Source organism: Sardina pilchardus, chromosome 3 (genome assembly GCF_963854185.1).
Source record: "Sardina pilchardus chromosome 3, fSarPil1.1, whole genome shotgun sequence".
Lineage (NCBI taxonomy): Eukaryota > Metazoa > Chordata > Actinopteri > Clupeiformes > Clupeidae > Sardina > Sardina pilchardus.
This window is the reverse complement of record NC_084996.1, coordinates 14,032,937-14,051,668: the sequence shown is the minus strand read 5'-3', so window position 1 is coordinate 14,051,668 and position 18,732 is coordinate 14,032,937. Positions and strand designations below refer to the sequence as shown.

General features: G+C 46.4%; 1 protein-coding gene across 4 annotated transcripts in view; it reads right to left on the bottom strand.

Moving 5' to 3' along the window:
* LOC134076780 (RNA binding protein fox-1 homolog 2-like) overlaps window positions 1–18,732 on the bottom strand; it is a 39,989-nt gene that overhangs the window by 8,416 nt on the left and 12,841 nt on the right. For 2 of the 4 annotated variants that reach the window (XM_062531993.1, XM_062531994.1), the window contains exons 2-8: window positions 13,114–13,311; window positions 12,609–12,788; window positions 12,100–12,153; window positions 11,576–11,668; window positions 2,225–2,312; window positions 1,033–1,094; window positions 646–803 (exon numbers count right to left, since the gene is read on the bottom strand). In XM_062531993.1, coding sequence (XP_062387977.1) covers window positions 646–803; window positions 1,033–1,094; window positions 2,225–2,312; window positions 11,576–11,668; window positions 12,100–12,153; window positions 12,609–12,788; window positions 13,114–13,311 — 833 coding nt within the window. Of the gene's footprint in view, window positions 1–645; window positions 804–1,032; window positions 1,095–2,224; window positions 2,313–11,575; window positions 11,669–12,099; window positions 12,154–12,608; window positions 12,789–13,113; window positions 13,312–15,707; window positions 16,086–18,732 lie in introns of those variants that run through there. The other 2 variants (XM_062531996.1, XM_062531995.1) reach the window with 2 other exon arrangements.

Sequence of the window (18,732 nt, the reverse complement as noted above, 5' to 3'; positions counted from 1 at the left end):
AGCAGGTGGGCCGCCTGACACACACACAGAGGGCTTTATGTTCCCCCGCGCTCTCTCGCAACGGCACACAGGTATGGAAGGCGTATTACCCGCGCTCACCATTTCCGTTTCCATTCAGTATTAACACCACAGCAAACCCAGCGCCAACCCCACACACAGCAACAGTAGTGCGCACAACAGAAGCACACACGTCCTGATCTCCATTAGAGCTAATGCTAGAGCAAGCACTCGCTCTCGGGCCCGCTATGGTGGCCACCTGCTCGCGCTCAAGCGCTCCAAGTTGTGTCTGCATGCTAAGGCCCAAACTTGAGCACTTATAGGGACTATTACGGAGTTCAATGGCAGTGTTACGGTAGCTTTAAGGCTGGTACACTGAGTACAGTTAACCGTCTGTGTGTGTGTGTGTGTACATGGTGAACGAGCCAATGATGAACAATTTATCCGAGTCTTATAAAAGTTAAAGCGCCTGCAGCATAGAGAACTTTAGACTATGACCGTCTAACTTAAAGTGAACACTTTACACTAAGACAGAAACCGGCGTGTAGACTAACAGGAGTTTTTACACTCATAGACAGACCGCAAAGCGCCTGGCCGCGCGCATCTAAATAACTGTGGCCGGCGTTGTGGGTGGTGTGGGGGGCTTACCCAGGGTAGGTGGGGATGGCGGGCTGGGGGACGGCGGCACGGACGGCACTGTAGACCGGTCGACCCCGTCCCCTCAGGTGAGCTCCCCGGAACGCTGCGGCCGTGGTGGCGGCCGCAGCTGCAGAGGAGTATGGGAAGCCAGGCATCGAGATGGAGCCAGTGGGGGGAGAGAAGAGAGGCAGGGTAAACAACAGGACAAGAACAAGCAGTGGGGATGCGGAGGAATAGAACATATTACAACCAAAACTGGAGCATCCAGAGATCAGACATACACTTAATTATTATTATTATTATTACTACTACTAGTACTATTATCTTTTTTTCATCATCATTAACATCCTCATCATCCTCCTCATCATAAGAAGCAGCAGAGGTCATGTAGGTACCTGCATAGAGCTCTGGTCCGTAGATGCCCCCTGCCACCATTGGGCTCAGCTTCCAGCCCGCAGCTAGAGGAGAGAAACAAACAGGCACACGTGACCTTCATGCCAGTCCCTCGACCTTAGCGTCAGTCAGCCTCCGCCGCGTGCGTCCATGTCACGCCAGCAAAGAACACACTGGGCTTGGAGGTATCCAGGCACAGGCAGCGGGGGCGCGCTGCTACGTTGAGTGTGCTGAGGGCAGTGGATGTGCTGTGCTGTGCTGTGCTGTGCTGTGCTGTGCTGTGCTGTGCTGTGCTGTGCTGTGCTGTGCTGTGCTGTGCTGTGCTGTGCTGTGCTGTGCTGTGCTGTGCTGTGCTGTGCTGTGCTGTGCTGTGCTGTGCTGTGCTGTGCTGTGTTGTGTGGGTGGTGATGATGATGATGATGATGGCAGGGCCCTGTGTGGTATTAGGGCTGCTGGTGTCATACTGGAGCTCGCGAGGGGCCTGTCTCTAGCGAGACAAATTAGGGCTTTGAGAACTTGGCTGGGAGGAGTGAGGCATCACTTGTGTCAAGATGCGTGGTGGAGGCAGTGAGTGTGCTAGTGTTGTCTTCAAAGGTTGCAATGTGTACAAAATGTGCACAAATGTGGGTGAGTGCGCTAGTGTTGTCTTCAAAGGTTGCAATGTGTACAAAATGTGCACAAATGTGTGTGAGTGCGCTAGTGTTGTCTTCAAAGGTTGCAATGTGTACAAATGGCACCATGCAGTCTTTACATTTGTCGTAATTTCCTAACTATTAGCTGCAGCTTATACATTGATTTTGCAAAAATTCTTCAGCTGTGAGGTTAATACACAGGGGCAGTTATTATGGTATTAATGTGGTTTTGTTTCTTTTAACTTGCATAAAACACTGTCCTGCGGCTTATAAACAATACGGCTAATACACAGGAAATTACTGTAAATCTTGTCATTAATCTGACGCTTTCATCCAAAGCAATTCAAGGAGAAAAAAAACGGAACAATCAAATTACAGTGCAACTAGGATGTGTTAGTGCAGCAATAAGTGCTACTCACAATGTCAGAGCACAACAACAAAAATCCTATTCACAAATATATTTGGTAGTTGAAGTGCATGCAAACAGAAAAGTGGCTAAATGGGTGTGGGTATGAGTGTGTTAGGTGGAGGGAGGTGGAGTTGCCATTGGCTTGGGTGGTTACCATAGGGCAGCGTTGCGAGTGCCTCTCCGTTGGGGTAAGGGGTGACAACCTTTTTGTTTGTCATCACCCTGGCTGTGGCATTGTTAACCTGTGTGGAGAAGGGGGGGGAGAAGAGAGTGAGAACACCAAAGGGTGCAAGGCCAAGACCACGGGGGACAAAAAAACAAAACAAACAACAAGCAACAAACAGACCATAATATATATATATATACATATACACGCCAGAAAAGTCTTTCTTAGATCTCTGCTGTTTCAAAATGGGGGACGGTGCGGTAGTGTGTGCTGCGGGTCTCCGGGCACCGAGCCCCCCCTGCAGAGCCACTGAGAGTGAAGCCCAGAGATGGATAACCTGCTGCAGGTCACGGGAGAGGGGGGGGGGGTTAAGCACAACGAGTGGGGGGGGGCACTAAAAACTGCTCTTATTCATTCTTTTGTCAGGTTCGATCCATCAGCCAGTGGGTGTTTAGATGCAGCCCATCCACTACCACTGCATTCCTCTATAGTTCAGCCCTCAGAGCTTCATGGGGACTTGGGAAAGGGACCACACACTGCTCTATGGGGCTGTGTGTGTGTGTGTGTGTGTGTGTGTGTGTGTGTATACTGTTAGTGGGGCATCTTAGTCATGCAACTTGGAACAGAGGAGATGGCCACTTGAGAGGATTGATGATTAATATATCCGAGATGACTACTCTTAATGCCACTGTGTGTGCCCTGCAGGCAAAAGGGGGGGTGGACAGGGGAAGGGGGAGATGCGTGAGCAAGAAAGAGAAAAGGGGGCTTTCATATTAACATTGAGGCAAAGCAGGCGTAAGAACAAGCAACATCTAAACTGGAAGAGAAGGCATCATGCATGCCAGGGTTGACAATGCTATTTGTCATTGCACAAGCTTGAAAATCAAAACGGGATGCTCATTTAAATCTGGGAGTGGGCCTTCATTTTAGCTGCTACTCTAGAGGGATGGCATTCATTACGGCTGTGCAACACACGACTCCCCGGGGTAACGTCAGCCAGCGCTTCGCAGACGTCATCGCACTTGCATGAGAAGCTAAATGAGCTCCAACCCCCGCCACACACACACACACACACACACACACACACACACACACACACACACACACACACACACACACACACACACACACACACACACACACACACACACACACACACACACACACACACACACACACACACACACACACACACACACACACACACACACACACACACACACACACACACACACACACACAACCCCACCTCGCCAACAAGATTGCTTATGACAAGGTTAGCCCCGCGTGATTCAATTAGCTGATGCCATCGTCCTGCTGAGTGCGTTGGAGAGGATGGGGGTGGGGGGGTGGGGGGCTGAAGGGGCTGTAAAGCATAGAAAGAGGAGTTTAAATAAATTGGGCCTAATGGACGCGATCAATCCCCGTGTCCTTTTTATATCCCCTCGCCATCCTCGTTTGCATGATGCCGCGTCTCTCCACAGGCCGCGCTCAGCCGCTTAATGGCCAGCTTCCTGCGGCCCTCTGCTACCCTTTATAAGAGGCGGCCCGTCTCAGCTGAGACTTGGCTAGGAGTGTGTGTGTGTGTGCGCGCGTCAGGGGTCTGGGGCTGGTTTTAATGTGATTGGGTCGATCGCTCTGAGGGAGAGGACATGCAAATCAGTGCAAGAGCAGACAAGAGCAAAAAAAGAGTGTGTCTGTGTCTCTCTGTGTGTGTGTGTCTGTGTCTGTTGGGGGTGGGGGTTAAAAAAGGCAGGATAAAAATAAAATAAAAGTCTGTGGACGTTTTAAGGGAAATTTACAAGTTCTGCTCTCCCACCCGACCTTCACCCAGCAGTGAGACTGCCTACCCCTACAGATCAGGGAAGCAAAAAACAAAAAAACAACAACAAAAAAACACCATCCTGTTCCAGGCTCTGTCATGTTAACAAATAAAACATTGAATACAGTAGAGGGGAGAGAAAGAGGGGTGCAAAAACATTTGTTTCAACAAAATTAACAAGTTTAATAACACAAAATTACACACAGCCAAATATGGGCGCATCACATGACCAACAGTGCCAGTACAGGACCAACAAAAAAAGAGGATATGAAAGAAAAAAATAAATATTCAGCCAATCAGCAAGCTTTGGATGCAGCATAGAGACCAATCAAAACAATCGCAGCACTCCCATATCAACACATACAGACAGAAAGAGACAGAGAGACAGGAGGTGTGATCGAAAGGAAGACAGGAAACGGACAGTGACAGACCGAGAAGAGTGATGTCAAAGGCTGAGAGAGAGGGATGCAGGTGGGGAGAGGGAGGAGGAGGACAGAAACGGGAGGATTCAGAGCCAGTCCACAGAAAGAACAGGAAGGAGAACACAAAAGATGATGATTGGATGAGACAGACACAGGAACACCTTCTCTAGAAGCAACACCAAAAATCAAAGAAAACAAAACAATGTTTTTTTCTTTTTCAAAAAACTAAAATAAAATTAAAAAAAATATACCATGGTGCATCATTCAAAGAATCAGTGACCATTCGCCTACAGATTTCACTACATGTGGGGAACAGAGAGACTGGGTACCAGAGCATGGAAGAAGAAAAGAGAGCATTCTTCATTTCCAAAACAAGAGAGAGAGAGAGAAACAACAGCAACCAAACTATGGTATATGATATATGATAAAAACACTGCCAGGCAATACTGCTCTGTGTCACAAACTGAAACTGAAACCAGAAACACACTACACACACAGTAGAAAAGAAATAAAGAGAGATCGAGAGAGACCAAAGGGAAGATCAAAGAGGAAAAAAAATGGGGGGAAATTTCCCCCAAAAAACACAAGTCCAACCAGTCACAAAAATTCCAAAATCCAGTGGGAAGTCTGGGGTATTAGATCTAAGTACAAAAAACCCACCGTATTTTGTCAGTGATGTTGTGACCACTAATAATCGACATCTATTTTTTTTCCGAAACGGAAAGGTTTTCTTCCATTCCTACTGATTAGCTAGCTCTTGTAATGTCTGGCTATGCAGTCTTAACAGAGCAAAATATACTGCATTGACTAGATTAAACAAACCTCTGATAGAAGAACCTTAACTTGATCTCTGAACCTCAGATAAAGGAACCCTCCATGAATCTCTGAGCCTCAGATAAAGGAACCTTCTCTTCCCTCTCCTCCCCATTCCTCTCTGATCACTCCTGTGTTTAGGGCCTGGGTCAGGGTCTCTCTCTGGACCAGTGAGAAGCCAGCCATGAGGTCAGCTCTCTACTGCACCAAAACCCACATACAGAATAGGCTAGATATCATGGGAGGTGGGTGGAGGGGCCTTAGTTAATCCCATTCCGCTCATCCTGCATGAGTCACACAACAACCAAAAAAATGTCCCCCGCAATTTCCCCTCTCAATTTGTTAGCTTGCATTAATCAATGCAATTTTGGTTCAAAGTATTTTTTTTGTCATCATTCTTTCAACATTGAAGTTATTTTCTCAATTTATAGTAACAATTAATTGGGTGAGGGGAGGGTGAAATTAAATGAAGACAATGAGGAATTAATTGAATGGCTTCGGGTCAGCTCAGCTATGTAATTTCTGGGGAGGATTGAGTGATTACAGACATTCCGCAAGAGGAAATAAATAAGAGAGAGAGAGTGGGTGGAGGGAGAGGTGAATGGAGGGGTGCAGTAACCATTAGCACCACACAGATACCCTCAGTTAAACTAGTCCATGTTCCTGTCTCCGGCTCGCATTACAGCTGAGGCGGCTACTGCTGCTGCTGCTGCCACCACTACTCCCAACCCATCTCCCCACCCTGAGCCAACTTCTCTATGAGGAAAAAGACTAGGGCGCTGAGGCTAGCATACACACAAACAAACATATCATGCTGGTCCATCGTTAGATTGTTAATTATTGATCGGTAAGTGCTGTATAATGGCCAGCAAATGCTGCACATTCGCTGTACACTCTCTCTCAGAAATGACAAAGGATTTGGCATTCAGTGGTCGAACGATTACAAATAATTGTTTTCTTATTTTCGTGAGTACAATAATCATTTCCTTTAGATTAATCCAAATGAGGGCAAATTAGTGAATTACAAAATTAGCGGTTTACTTATGTATATTACAATTTTAATCTGTTAAAGCGTTTCATCTTATTTTAGGAGGGTGGGGAAGGGTCAGTCAGTGATGATGTCATATGTACACAACTTACCGTTGCCGAAGAAACAGCGTGAGGACACGCGAGTGGTTACCGTGGAGACTGACAACAACACACATAGAAGTCATCAGGGAAACAGAAAAATATAATAAACAAATAAACCAACAAACAGTCTGACAAAGGAAAATCAAAACCACCCCCCAAAAAGCAAAAGAAAAAAATGAGGCTTAAAGTCTGAATACATGTTAAAAAGGTCCTCCTTTTCACAACAGATAGTAGGATGACACAAAAAAGGGAAGACTCACTCAGACACACAGGAGAAAGGGGAGAGGAGATAAATATAGATGGAGAGGAGTGGTATAGATATAGATATATATAGACAGGCAGAGAGTGATGCTGCTGTCCCTACAGCTCAGGCAGTAGCTAACTGAGTTAGCTGATATACAGGTGCCTTATGACTATAAGCAGACCTCCCTCTGCTCATCACAGACTCAGTGAGACCCTTTGCAGGCCTATTACTGTGGGAGGCCTTAACCAGCATGGCAAGAGATTTAAGCATAAAAAAATAGCACTGATTGGTCATGACTGGTTGATTGGTTTCTTACTGGCAAATTATGAGACATAAATGGGAATTCACTGGAATGTCTATTCTCTTTCATGATCAATTTGGTAATTTTAAACAATGACTAACTAATGGACTACTAACAGACCTTTTTTCTAGTGAAACAAATGAAAATAAATGTGAATAAATAACAGGACAGCAATTAAACAAAGAGACAAAAAGTCAGAGGAGATCAGAAGTAGAGGGAGATGGAGATTTGGCACAGGAAGTAAAAAGACACACAGAAACAGTAATGGTGAGGGGGGTGGGAGGGTCAAGCAGTGGTACCCATCCACCAGACACCAGGGGGGACACATGGGGAGAGGAAGAAAGATGAAACACTCGACTGAGGGGAGAAGGGACGAGTGCCAGAATGGAGAGAGAAAGAGAAAACAAGACAAGAGAGAATGGGGGGGGGAGAGAGAGCCAGAGAGAGAGGGAGAGCGAAAGAGAGAGAGAGAGAGAGAGAAAATGGAAAGGAACAGCACACAGACAGTCAACACACATGAACGCGCACACACCTTCCCACGTCCACATCCACCAAAGCCAACCACATAATTCAACCCCCTCACCATTGGGCATGCAAACTGGCTTTTCCACAACACCAAAGACAAAGCCAATTCTAAAGCTAAGCCCAGATTAGTACCAACAGCCCAGGAAGTGAGAAACGGTGCCCATGAGGTAATGGGAACATGCAGCCTTCATTTCACGGCCTTTCATCATTCTACTGCCCATCATCTTTATTTTACTACATTTTTTTTACTGAGGTTTGATAGCCAAATCTGGACCAAAATAGCGTCCTTTTGTGATCAGCGTGAATGATGGCTGTGGTTAAACGCATTAGAAATGAAGGCTGCTGGACCTACCTCGGAGCACAGGCAGAATGGTTTTCCACCCTCTGCCACACTCATCAGCCATGCACAAAACCAGAGACATATAGAACGAGGAGGTCAGTGTCGCAGAACACCGCAGCTCTTTGTAGAAATAAACAAACAACAGGACTGGAGAGACAGCCATGCAGTGAGAGGTCTACGCTAGAGGAGTTCCTTGTCAGAATCCTCACCCCTCCCCCTCCCCCTCCTCCTCCTCCTCCTCCTCCTCCCTCCCAACCCCGACCCACCACCCCAAAGTAAACATCTCAAAACAAAGGAAGACACCACTGGGGCGCATGCTGAGCCCCTCCACCCCCCCCACCACTGGCCAGCCTGTCAGTCAATGCCTGCCGGGTCAGCCGCATCCAGCTCTACCCCCCCCCCCCCCCCCCCGTCCTGGCTTTAAAACTCTGCGCCATGGAGCCATCACTTCCCACCACGTAGAGCGTGCATGCCTTCAAATGACAAATGTCAACAATAAACAACAACAAGAACAACGCACGCAGGAACACACACCAGACTCGAGACTGTGGGATGATGGAAGGGGGAGGGGGGGGGGGGGGGGGGTTGCTATGGAGTATGATGGTTGGGAGGATGGGGGGGAGAGGAAGTCAGGACTTCTGGACTCATCGCTTTAGGCATGTCATATAGAGTTTTAACAGGGTATTCCACAGAGCATTGCACCTAGGCAGTGACAGATTGGGGCATAGAGGTGGACATTCAGAACTGTATGGATTTTGGAGTTTGTTGTGTTTGTGGTGGAGGACAAGGGCAGGGAGGGAGGGGAAGGGGAGTGGTACAGGTTTTTTTACAGTGGAATACCCCTTGGGTGACAGAGGAACATGCACCCACACACCAAACACCTAAAGGCCTGAAAGTATATGATGCAAACTGGCTGCAAACGCATCAAACACATACAGTGAGGGGGGACGGGGGTCACAAGGAGGAGGGGGAGGATCAAGAGGACTAACGAAGTTGACCACTTACATGAACACATTTGAGGCGCACAGGAAACTGACCTCTTCACAACGCAGAGTTTTTTGGCTCCCAGACATTAAGGAGTCAGCTTAGATGTAACAGAATAGGTCACATACTATGGAGTATCTCTATTCTATGCATACACACACACACACGCACACACCAACATTAACAACATAAATGTCCCCATGCATTCGCTGTTTGTCTGGAGGATTTCAAGGGCATAATACAACTCATCTAGATAAATGATCATCAACATGCAAATTTTTCACTTAGTTCAAAAGTGAAGAGAACAGCGAATAATATCTATAAGAGATCATTTGTAAGCATTGGACCAGTTACATTTGCAAAACAACTGCATAATCTTCTAATCAGTCACAATAGTCTTTCAAAAACTAACTACAAGCAATTTAAAATCAACAAATAATTCATAATTAATGACAATAAATAGTTGTCTAGAATTACATTTTTACTAAAATATCTAAATATATGAATGTTCTCAATCTGTACATATAAATATGTCAATATATATCCTCACTTAATTTTTTCTACTCATAATGTATATAGGACATAAAGTAACACATGCACTTTCGAAACACTATCCACACTACTCAACACTGCTTGCACTGGAGCGCCACAATCTCATGCATTACCAGTGACAGAAAACTAACTCCATGCAAAAGGACAGCAAAGCTTTAAGAAATATGTGCTCTTGGGATCAAATCAGTGTGCAACAAGGCACTATTTATGGGGCCATTAATAAATCATAAATATCACTCCCAGCACCAGCAGTACTAATTCATGGCTGTCAGAGAATGACAACTTTGTTAAGAATGGAAAATATCTCTATTTTCAGAGTTTGTGAAAGATGTGACTTGGGGAACTGCACTGTAAAACCTCTACAAAATGCAGAGTATGACCATAAACTGAAACAAATGGCTTTCAACAATTAGGCTCACTAGAACCATGCAAATATTAAATGAACAATAAACCTTTTTATAACGTGATGGGGCATGATTCACAAAACTCTGAAATAGCAGAACCACAGCACGGCTAAAATCAAAAAACCACAGACAACTTAACCTCTCGAAAAAGACATGGACCTTCCCAAGAGTCCATTCGTAACCCATGCACAACTGACCACAAAGCCCTGACGTTCCTACCCATGCAGTACAGATACACAGCACATGTACAGTGCTAGAGCTACTGAAGTCTCACATGCGGCAGGGCTACAGAGTTAGTATGGAATGGAGGAGGGGCCTCCAAGTGGTACAACCATGCAAAAAAAGAAAGAAAGAAAGAAAAAGAAAAAGTCAAAGAAATCAAACATCTGAAATTAAAGGCAGGAGGCTACAGAGACACAAATGACAGAACCCTTTAAGACAGTAGAGGTTGCCGGATTGTAATGCCAGTCCTATGAGAATGCCATTCAACTACAGCCAGGTTCTGTTGGCCTCTAGCCCATGCTTTGTCAGTATTCCATTCCACTTGCTGATTGACTGAACAGTGTTAAAGGACATAAAAGCAGGAAATAAGACAAAATAAATCACATAAAAGAAACATACAGCAGTAGCCACATCCATGCAACAACAGGGTCACTTTCGCTCGCCTTCTCTTCGTCTCTCACACGCACTCACTTTCTCTCACACACACACACACACACGCACACACACGCACACACACGCACACACACGCACACACACACACACGCGCGCACACGCGCACACACACACACGTGCATCATATTCACCATGATAAAAAAAATCAATATTGGTAAGCCCATGCACAACTGTCATTTGCAATGCATCTTGATTTGAAATGAGATGGGCCAGGTCTAAACCCAGTGCTTTACTGGGCTTCACTAGAACACCCCGAGAGGCAAACAAAACCAACAACATTCTGATGAGCATGCATGCTTCCCGGTCTCTTCCACCCGTTCAGAATCTAGTTAGGAGCTAGCCAGTCAGTCACGAGCTGAAGCTCAGAGGGGGTGGGTGTGTTAGAGTAGGACTGACTGACCCCATGCATATTGCAGATCTGTTGAAGCATGCTGTGGCCACAAGACTACAAGCATATCCACCATTCAGCCATAGGTCAAAAGAAGATGGCCAAAAGAGTTTGGCTCGATAAAACGCAACGCAAAAAGATCAAGAAAAAGGAAAACAAAATAAAAACATGAAAAATCAGGAAATTTGAATGGAATTTGGCCATGCATCGCTGTGTCATTGTTTCAGTGGTCATGCTCCAGACTAGATGTAATTACCAGAAATACAAAGGAAACACATAGGGTGGATTTGTGTGTGTTTTAAAGACATTACAGAAATGTATACAACCAATGCAAAGAAGGAGAAAAGAAAACAAAACGTTGCTAAGGTAGTCATGCCATTTTTTTTTTTTTTTGTCATTGCACCCAAATTTTCTGCCCCTGGATAGGAAACAAGAATCCAAGACCAACTGAAAAAAAGGGGAACAGACCTAACAAACACAAACAAACACAAAAGGAAAACAAAAATGGCCGCAGACCAACTGGTACACCAGCAAAGGCACTTACAGGGGACATGTCAGTGTGTAAAAGGGAATGGTGGCAGGGGGACATATCAAAAATCAGTGGACAAGCAGAGGAGCCATGGCAGCAGAGAGGAACTGGCGCAAAAAACAGAAATGGAAAAAAAGGAAAAAAATACAGAAATAAAAAAATAAAATAAAATAAAATAAAAGAAATAAAAAACAGGAAGAAAAATTTACCTCAATCTTGCGGCCTTCCACTAGTGTTCCGTGAAGCTTTTCACGAGCCTTTTCGGCATCTGCGCTCGTCTCGAATGTCACAAACCCAAAGCCCTGAGAGCAAGAGAGTGAGAGTGAGAGAGTGAGAGAGAGTGAGAGAGAAAGAGAGAGAGCAAAAGAGAGAAAGAGAGAGAGAGATGATGAATGTCAAAATGTAAGACTGCATAATTAAATGGATAGGACGGATCATAATTATTTAACAAGAGGGAGTGTATATCACCCTGATCAATGGCAATTCCTGCATTTGTGTGTGTGTGTGTGTGTGTGTATGTGTGTGTGTGTGTGTGTGTGTGTGTGTGTGTGTGTGTGTGTCAATAAGAGAGATGACAAAACACAATATATTGATTTACAAAAGCAAATGTCAAGCCTTTCCATGTGTGTCTCACCATTTGTTTCATCAGATGCAAACTTGGCAGGGGTCTGTGTCAAGAACACTTCCATAACACAAATGTGAAATTAATCGAGGGTACAGTAACAGCACTTACCTTTGAGCCTCTCTCATTGAAAATGATCTCAACGTCAAGGATCTTCCCAAATTGCTGCATGGAAAAAAAAAAAAAAAAAAAAAGAATGATGAAATCCTTAGCACAGCACAGCACACGTGTGACCGTTATATAAAACCCTCAGCATGTACTAGAATCGCACACAAGGGGGCAGTGTTTGCCAAGTGAACATAACCCCATCTATTGCCCTCTGCTTGGCTTGGTGCTACTAGGCCTGTCTCTCTCACTTTCCTTCGTTCCCCTGCCTTACACACTACTGCCTCTTAGTTAAACCATGTGTAAACAAGACAAAAAAAATATCATCTAATGTGACTGGTGATTCAGAAGAGCACTGCCTAGCAACACCGATAAGATAAAGGGATAGGCCCTGTGTGTGCTGCTGCATACTAAAGAGAGAGAGTGAGGGCCCAAGAGACAATGTGAGGGCAGTCAAGGTGCTCGGAGACAGACAAGGAAGATACGAGCAGAAAGAACAGAGAGTCTGTTCTCACCCCAAACATCTGCCTGAGGTCGGGGTCGCGGAAGCGGAAGGGGATGTTGGAGACGTGGAGGCGCTTTGGGGTTCCCTTGGCCTCGGGTGAGTCGCCCCCAGACACGCCAGCCACCACGCCAGGTCCACTCGTCGCCACGCACTGGCCCACCCCCTCTACCTGAGAAGAGCCCTCTGTCTGCTGCAGAGAGAGAGAGAGAGAGAGAGAGAGAGAGAGAGAGAGAGAGAGAGAGAGAGAGAGAGAGAGAGAGAGAGAGAGAGAGAGAAAGAGAAAGAGAAAGAGAATGAGAAAGAGAAAGAAGAAGGCTTAACATAATTACCACAAACCTGTAACATTCACATGTATTAAATCCTCAAAACAGAATTACAAAGACAGATGGAGGAATACGGAGAGAGAAAGAAAAGACAGACAAAAGACAAAACGTGGGAGGATGGGACGGGATCCTCCACATCAGACGTGCTTAAGCCCACTGCACCACTAGTTTAAGGCACCAGTCAATACTCACTGGAGCGCTCACATTGTTGGGTGCCGAGGCAGGGCCGTTGGTGCCGGCGACGGGCTCGGAGGGCCCCTGGGGTCCAGCGGCGTACAGGGCCCCTCCAAACTCGGTGGCCAGGCCATTCTGAGGCGGGGGCGGCGGGGGGAAGGCAGTGAAGGGTGGGGGCACAAGACCCTCCTGACCTACTGTAGACTCTGGAGCTCCCTGTTTCAGGAACAGAAAAAAAAAGAGAGAGAGAGAGAAAGAGGGAGGGAGGGAGATGGGTTAATATGTTGCACAGATGAAGAGGCTGCCAAGTGGACAGGGGGTTAAAACACACAGCTATTCGGTTTCACTCTCCCTCCTCCCCAACGCTCTCTTTCATTTCTTCCATCCTTCGCTCGACACGGCACACACTGCCAGTGGGTTTCAGTCAGTCTACCATGAAATATTCACTGCCACCACATCTATTATTGAGGGTCTGAAAATTTGATACACACACACACACACACGGCTACACAACGATGCACTCCACCTGCAGACACTGCGGCACGGGCCCGTAAACATTTAACGCCGTCGCAGCACTGCCGTCTGGTTGCCTCCAAATCCACTTTAATTACCGGTCCAGTCTCTCAGAGGACCGTACGGCAAGACCAGGCGTTGTGAGGAGCTGCCCGGCACAGCCCGAGCTAGAGAGGCAAGCGAACACTTTTGGGTTTGAACTCTCTGCCCTCTTGACGATAAGGAAGATGGAGCGGAGCGTACTGCCACCTGATTACATTTTTAAAAGGTGTCACCACACACCCTGGTCTCATCTCCCCGCACGGGGAGCACCAGTCGGAGTTGGCCATCTCCTTCCTCGCAAAAAAAAAGCGCAGAATCATTTTGTAAGATACTGAAACAGGGAGGCTGAGCACTGCCGCTTGTTAAATTAAACACCAAAAAAAAAAAAAAAACACCCTGTGGGTAGAGAGGCACGCCATTTTAGTTCAAGGAGGGGTGGCAGTACCCACAATGCCGTGCAGCGCAGGCAAGTGGGCAGGCGGCAGCGAACGTGGCGTCTGGACGTCTCCGCGCTGAGATTTTAATTGTTGCCCCGACATAGATTTCAAGACACCGTAGGGCAACCTCCATCTCAAAGCAAACCAGCAATTTGGGGAGAGCTCACACTAAACATAACTACACTGATCAGTATTCAGAGTGAAAGCAGAACCACTAGGGGGAGGGGGCTAGTGTGCAGTAATGTGTAAAAAAAAAAAAGCTAAGGAAAAAATAAATAAAAAATGAAAACAGGGCAACTCTTAACGGCACACTTGGGAGGGCTCTGGTGACGTCCCATGGAAAAATGAGTCCCGTTATATAATGAGCCATGCAGGCTATGACAGCCCTTGCACACACTTAGCAACGCAACACCCAAAATACATCCTCCTCATCACCATCATCCCACAACAGCCTAGCGTGAGGGAGATGCTTGCACTGAGCGATGGACTCTGGCAGTTGCGGCGATTTCTGTGGCTCCAGGAGGTTTTCAGCAACTCACCAAACACACACACACACACACACACACACACACACAATCACATGTGGCCAGCTACTAAAGGGTGCATCCCATGTCCAGTGAGTCACTCTGACTCAGAAAATGTGTGTGTACCAGCGTGTGAGAGTGTGTGAGTGTGTGTGTGTGTGTGTGTGTGTGTGTGTGTGTGTGTGTGTGTGTGTGTGTAGTGAGAGAGAGAAATAATAAATAGAGGGGGATGGGACAGCCAACGATCTTCACAGCTCATGAGTTGGACATGATCTAGCTGTACCCATCTGCCATGCCACTGAGGGGACAGAACGGGTTCAGGTGCTGTGTGTGTGTGTATATATGTGTGTGTGTATGCATGTCTGTGTGTGTATGTGTGTGTACGCAAGAAACCAGAGGGAAGCAGTCAGCTGCCAGGCATGCCTCACACGGTGACTGAGTGGGGAAAGAGTCCTAAAATGGTAGTATCTCAGTCACAGAGGCAAGCTCTCTCCCTCTCTCTCTGTGTGTGTGTGTGTGTGTGTGTGTGAGAGAGCGTGGGTGTGCGTGCGAGAGGGTAAGGGGCATTTTAACAACCCAAGCAATGAGGCTGCATTAACAGCACATCTCTATGCGCAACATCACTATGATGCCATTTGTGCTATACATGTTGCACATTTTTAAATACACATACAAATCCATCACAGCAAAATGACTAAAAGAAAAACAGAAGACATAAGCCATCGGAGAGGCTCTCTTCTACACATTTAAACATTAATCATGGTAGGCCCACATCCCACCTCAAGTGACAAACACAGGCCACATGACACCAACACTCAGAAGTGCAGTATGCTCAGTGTAGTGTCAAATTTCATGTTCACACTAACAAAAGGATATCTTCAACAAAATACAGGCGGCATCGTTTAACTCATAGCAATTTCAGTCAGCATTACAGTAGAAGCCTAGTACATGTAGAGTTAACTGTCAAGACAAGTCACACCTGCAACTGTATTACCTCCATGACACCACATACGTCGGGTACATAATGACCTGACAACGGTCTGCTAATTCTACACGCGAAAAAAAAATAACGGACGCAAGAAATTAGGACAATTACCTGGGACACCATATGTTTTTCCATGCACCAGGAGAGCGAAGAAAATGAATGCGGGACCGTCAGAACCCGCTGCGAGCTTTCCTCCAACGCCCGCGTGCCGAGGAGCCCCGCACGTGTAGCGTTCACTAGATGAACAAGCTTTGTTTTTGTTTGCATCCGGAGATGACGCTTGCACGTTGTGCGCACTTTACCGGCGGATGGAGCCTCAGTCAACGATACTGGAGGCTATAGTAAATGATCTGCCGACTTCACACTATCATGACAAAAACATTATTTCGTTTTCAAAAGGTCTGGTTACAACTATGTTAGCAATTCTACAGGCATGGCCAAACCTTTGCGGTTCGTTCTCTCGTGCAGTTCTATAGTGCACTCGTTTGCTTTCCTCTTCTTGTGGACGTCCTGTGTTCCTTAGTTCTTCACCCTCCCCCTCTTCTCCCTTCCTTCCTCGCCTTCTTGCTTGATAGAATCCAGACGAATATTCACATTTGCCCCGCCCCCTACCGCCAATCAAAGTGGCCGCCGCTAGGAAACGTGAACCTCTAGCTGCCAGTCAAGCGTAATGATATCACCGCCTCCCATCCCCTTGTAAGGTCTCCCAGGCGCTCCAGCTCCGATTCCATGCCACTCCTCTTAAGACAACCAACCAATCAGACTCTCGACAGGCTACTCTTAACCCCGTACATCAGAGTAAAGGACTCCGGGAATTGGTTAATTCTCATAAGGCATGCTGTGTCATGGCTCTTTGAAACAAGCATGCATTGCCCCTCTTCAAAGAGCTGCATACAAGAGTTTGTTGTTCATAGGACAATTTCTATATGCCAGAGTGTTTAGTGTAAATAGAGTTTCTAACATCAGCAACAAACACAAGTGTCCAATACAACTACTTACCTAATAGGCAATGGTAGAAAGAATTGCATTATGAATAACTCAAAAAGAAGAAAAAGGGAAAATGCTATGGTGACGGGATATTGAAACAGGCACATATACAAATGCATTCAGGCCAACGAACTCAAATGAGAGTTCCCCTCGTTGTGCATGTTAATGCACCATACTGACCAGTGACCTGTGCATTACGGCTTTGTGGATAGAGGGGAAATCTGAATAAGTGCACACTGGCTCAGAAAACACACACAGACAGCCCCACCTGAGACTACAGCAGACAAACTCTCCTATCCGTGTGTGTGTGTGTGTGTGTGTGTGTGCGTGCTCTAGCCTGCTGAAAAGACGACCATGCAGCTGGTAGTCGCTCCCACACCTGAAGGCATGTGCTTGGGTGGGGCTGTGCCACGAATGTACGACCAGAGCTCAGTTAAGCCTCTACTTGTCTAATAGGTCACAGAAAAGTGGATTTCTTCAAAGGATAAGTACAGAACATTCACCTAAGTTTCCCATCTTGTGGTTGATTATTAACAGCTGTCATGATACAACATTGTTTTTTTCCCCCAGTCTTGCCTTGACCGCCAAATACATATACATGGACTTATATCTTATATCTTGCAACCCTTAAACCCATCTCAACACACACACAGATAAGGAGGGGGTGACCTACCCCTTCTGGACCCATCCTGAACCCTTCCCCCTTTGCACTTTCCATCTCACACTCAGGTAATGGGGTATGTGTGTGTGGCAGTGAGTATGTATGGGTGGGGTGATGGGGAGGGGTCACCTTTAAAATGCATTCACGCTTTCCAATCTCTTGTCTCTTTGCAACCCCCACGGCCATTTGCTGCTGCACTTAAAAACAAGAGGGGGCTTTCAGACAAATACACACACACACACTCGTTTAGATAACAGCTGCTTGAGGAAGGGGAGAGTGAAGAGGCAACTGGCGCTCGGGCACAGACAGAGCACCCTATCTCCATCTCATCAGAGAATGTAAATAAAAACCTCAACAAAAAAAAAAACACAACAATACTGCCGTTCAACAGCAAAAATATTGCAGACCGCAAAAATAAAATAGGCTGAATGCCTGACATCACAATATTGACTTGTCCTCCTCACCCTAACACAGCCGCCCACCCACCATTTCCCATGGGTCAATTCACCAATGAGTGAGGTGGGGGGAAAGATGAACAACTGTTTCTGGGCACCTGTCCCTCTCATTCAGGGGCAGAAAGGAGGGGCAGCAGACTGCTAAAAGACAGCTGGGGCAACAACAAAGAATATCTTTACGTACCAGCCACCCCCCCACCACACACACACACACACACACACACACACACACACACACACACACACACACACACACACACACACACACACACACACACACACACACACACACACACACACACACACACACACACACACACACACACACACACACACACACACACACACACACACACACACACACACACACACACACACACACACACACTGCAGCCAAGACAGACTGTCCACGTGGGGACCAACAGCACTCTCAGAGCATACAAAGGGAGGAAAAAGGACAGAAGAAAATCGAGGGCAATGGTGGGCCCTTCAGGGCTCCAAAAGCTTTCTGTGGCCTTCTGAACAAGTCAGGACATGGATGGCTATTACAGACCATCGTCTCCCCACCGCCGGAGGTGCACGCATTCAGCGTCTACTCTCCACAAGCTGTAGCTAAAGGAAAACAAATAGTGTAGAAATAGATGGCTGTTGGATTCTTTAGTGGTTTGCGTTGTGTTTTAGTTTCAATGTTCTAATGTCTGAATTGTAGTTGTTCAGTAAAGTTGACGGCTGGATCAGGGTCGGTGATTGAATGATGATTTATTGTAGTTAGTACAATCAGTGAATAACAGACACTGAACTGACATGACTAAAGCAGGGTTTCGGGTGCAGCAAGACCAATGAGGCTCTGCGCAGGTTTTTCATTAGAAGAAAGCAATCAAGGCCCAGCTGAAACACAGCTACCGAGCTGAAGGCCTGGTGCATGAAATACAGCTGGCTTGTGTTCAGAGCTCTGAGTGCAGCTCAATTTGTAAAACAACCCAGCGTCACCACTTCTACATCAAAGCTAGATTGTGCAATCTTGAAAAACTAT